At 45.8% G+C, this 3737-nt stretch overlaps 1 protein-coding gene across 1 annotated transcript; it reads right to left on the bottom strand.

Annotated features, from left to right (window-relative positions):
* Positions 1–865: 865 nt before the first annotated feature.
* Positions 866–3196, bottom strand: LOC101862068. The gene has a single exon (XM_035972408.1). The coding sequence runs from the start codon at positions 3194–3196 to the stop codon at positions 866–868; it is 2331 nt and encodes a 776-aa protein (XP_035828301.1).
* Between the last annotated feature and the right edge of the window lie 541 nt (positions 3197–3737).

Raw genomic sequence — 3737 nt, forward strand, 5'->3', positions numbered from 1 at the left:
GTCCTAGGGTGGTATCTGTTTTGACACGCAAAAAATCGACAATGGGACAGGACAATCATGTCCGAGACAAGAATGTCGTTGTGCTTTACTAGCCATATAATTTGTTATCGACCGGCTGATACATGCATATGTGCCTTTTTAACTAAGAGAGGAACGGGCGGGATTAATTCACCACAGGAAATGACGTGTTGAAAAGAGCTGGACTTAAAAAATCAACATGACCATAAAAAGGAGAAGATGGAGATATTTAAAGACATGTTCTAAGAATACCAGAGGCAAGATTGCACTCGGCTACTATACCAGACATGATATAAAAGACCAACTGGTAAAAAGAAAACGAGGTAGACCAACGGGAAGTTACACTTACAGATGCACAATAAGGGATGAGACTATCACCCAGGGCCTGGATGTGCCGAAATTGGAAAACGTAGCCAGGGACAGACAAGTGTGGCGTCGACTGCTCTACGCCTTATGTTAGGTACCACAAACGGTGCGCCGATCGCGGCAAGTCGAGTTCTTCCCGAGGAGGAAAACTGCCGTAGTGATCTGTAGTTTAACTATACATGCATACGGTTTTACTACACACACCCACCTCATGTAGCGATCCAACTTGCACTGACTCGTCGCAACTCTCTGCGCTGCGCCTCGACCGCTACTCACGCAGTCTTCAAAAGTCCGTGGCTCACGCCTCGGCCTGTCCTTGGTTTCTTCAATGTCAACCGTACTCGACTACTTTCCCGAGAATCACACAGCTAACCACACGCCCCCGTGATCTCAAGATCAAACAAAACAAAATTTAGTTCTTCAACGTGCGAACAGGACATGGTTCAACGCTATCTACACTTTGTACACTTGATTACTTCATTTACTGAGTTTCATAGTCCACCAACCAACCGGGGGTTTTCCTGACTCGATCAGGATACCGCCTGGGAGGGGGTTCACCTGCACCTTCGTTTCTCGTCAGGGTTTGCAAGGTTTGCTGTTCACCGCCACCTCCCTCATCATCCTCTTCCTCTGAAGTTACATCTCGTACCACTCTTCTAACATCGAGAACGTGACGAGCCATACCATCGACAGCAACATTGTTGATCGAGTTTACTCCTGTAACCGTACCTCTATTCCACTTAGTCGTACATTTGCTCTGGGGTGGTTTAACCCAAACATCATCTCCAACTTCAAATCTTCCAGGCCCGTCTTCTTCTTCATTAACAACGATATGGTTTCTCCAATCATAACGGTAGACAGCTCTCTGTGGCACTGATGCTGGGTCCAAACCTGCCCTTGGTGTTGAGTTGTACCAAAACACAGCTTCTTGGGGGGGAATGTTTCCTCTTTCTGCAATGGACTTCACTGTACGATGGTGTCTCTCAACAATCCCGTTCCCCGTAGGCCTATATGCAGCTCTGAACAATGGTTTGATATTCCATTTCTGAAGCATCTGCCAAAAACAATCTGAACGAAACACTGTGCCATTATCCATTAAGATCTCGCGCACTGGTCCTCTCTCTAACATGAGTTCTTCAACTACTTCTGTCACAAACCCTGCTGTCTCTCTCCTCAGTTTCTTCCAAATTGCGAATCGCCCTGGGCCACAATCAACAATTGACAGGTATGGCACTTGATGATGGTGAGTTATGTCTATTGCCAATCTTGTCCAGTCTGTAGCGACATCTAGGTTGCCCGCCTCATGGACAACTGGTGCAGGATCGATAGACTGACATTGCTCACAAGCTTGTACGACTTTTTTAACATCAGCACGGCTCGTTTCTGGTAGCACCTTCCGAGCCAAATACAAAGTACGGTCTACCCCCATATGGTGCATATCGTGCAAGTCTTTCAAGTCAAGATGGCCAGTAGCACAAACGCATGGTTCTGGTTCTCCTTCCTCCATTCCATACCCGCCAGTGCTTAACCACTCCTTTTTCACTCTTGTCAGAATGTCTGCTTTGTTCTTTCTGGTCGGAACCAAGGTGACCGACAAAACCAGACCAAACTCATTAATAAGGCTTTTCAATATCCCTAATCGTCTCTTCACAATCAACTCCGCTGCCCCTTTGGTGTGCACTCTCCTCTCTTCCGATAGAACAGTTTTGATCCAACCAGCCACCGTTGCTGAGTCAGTGATAACTTCGATTTCAGAGATGTTCCACTTGATGGCCATGTTTACACCTTTCATCACAGCCTCCAGCTCTGCTACGTTGATATGATCAAAATCTGAAGGTTTCCGAAGCCATGCAGCATCCTCTACCGCGTTGCCATTGACCTCAAGTAACACACCATATCCGATACTGCTAGCATCACACCATACGGTTCCTTTGGTTGCTTTAGGCACGTACCATTTGCCTTTGACGGGATCCTCATTAGTCAAACGGCTCAACATTTCCTTCAACATTTTCTCCACTTCATCGTTTACAATCTCCTCCCAATTGGTACCATTTGCCCTTCTCTTTATGTAGCTGCATGCTATCCTTAACCATCCAGCAACCGGATAATGACCTGTAAGTTTTCCGCAGATCGAGAACAACTCCCGTTTGGTGACTTTAAACACTGCATGGGGAATCCTGTTGGCTCTGGAAAATATGAGATCTCCTGTGGAATCAGATTTCAACTTCAAACCTAATGCGGCGCCACCATCCAATGGCTCTGGTTCTTTCGTTGTCAACCCATAGTTGGCCAGGTGCTTCACCAGTGCAGCAGATGTTACCTTGCTCTCATCCAGTAGAATGTCATCAATGTAGGACTGCGTGGCAGAGTCTATCTTCTCATCCTTATTCAATACCGTTTTCAAGATCTTCGTCATGATGCGGGGTGCCGATGTAAGACCGAATCCAAGTCTTGTCAGGCAATATGTTTTACCTTTGAAATTCACTAGTTGATATTTCCATAGATCTTGTGACACCCGAATTTGAAGGTAAGCACCTTTCAGGTCGACAATCGTTGCTGCATCTGTCGTCTGTCTCCACTCTCGCAATGTCTCGCCGCATACATCCGTGAAGTCACCCCCCGTGTGACTACTTATATATTTATTGAGCTCTCTGTAGTCAAGGACAGGTCTTACCTTGTTCTTCGTAGGTTGAACAACAGCCATCAGCGGAATTATGCCTATTTCTACTTTCTCATTCCATGGTAAAAGTATTCCTTCCTCTATCCAACTTTGTATCTCTTTCTCAAACCCTTCTGTAGTCTTCATATCCATCTGTTTACCATAACATCCAATCTTATTCTTCAGGTGGGGAGGATCCCTTTTCCATTTTTACTCTACTGTCCATGTATTGCCATCAAAAACTGCCTTAAAATCACTGTCGTCAATAACCTCAACCTCCCTGTGTTCGTAAACAGCGCTCTCTGCTCGCTTCACGTTCCCCTTTGCCTTGTCTGGGGGATCAGATTCAGTTTCCATTTCCGCTGCCCCACACCATTTGACACCAAACTCAACTGTACCATGGTTGACTGAAACTCCTCCCAAGTTGTTTATAGCATCCATTCCCAGTACCACATCAATATCAGACAGAATAGAATCTGAGACAATTGCATTTACGGAGACCGAGACACCTCGCACGTCAATGATTAGCTCTTTCTTCCCCTGACACTGCACTCGTGAACCATCAAAAGCTACCATATAGTTCTCGCCCACGCAATTTCCAACTATCTGTGAACTGACCACTGTGACCATACAACCTGTATCTACCAATGCTTTGACCTTAGCTCCCTTCACGCCAACTTGAATTATCGGTAAA

Source organism: Aplysia californica, unplaced genomic scaffold (genome assembly GCF_000002075.1).
Source record: "Aplysia californica isolate F4 #8 unplaced genomic scaffold, AplCal3.0 scaffold00683, whole genome shotgun sequence".
Taxonomy (NCBI): Eukaryota; Metazoa; Mollusca; class Gastropoda; order Aplysiida; family Aplysiidae; genus Aplysia; species Aplysia californica.

What these genes read in the sequence shown, in the direction of transcription:
- LOC101862068 (XM_035972408.1), bottom strand. Translation starts at nt 3,196, where the DNA reads ATGGATATGAAGACTACAGAAGGGTTTGAGAAAGAGATACAAAGTTGG.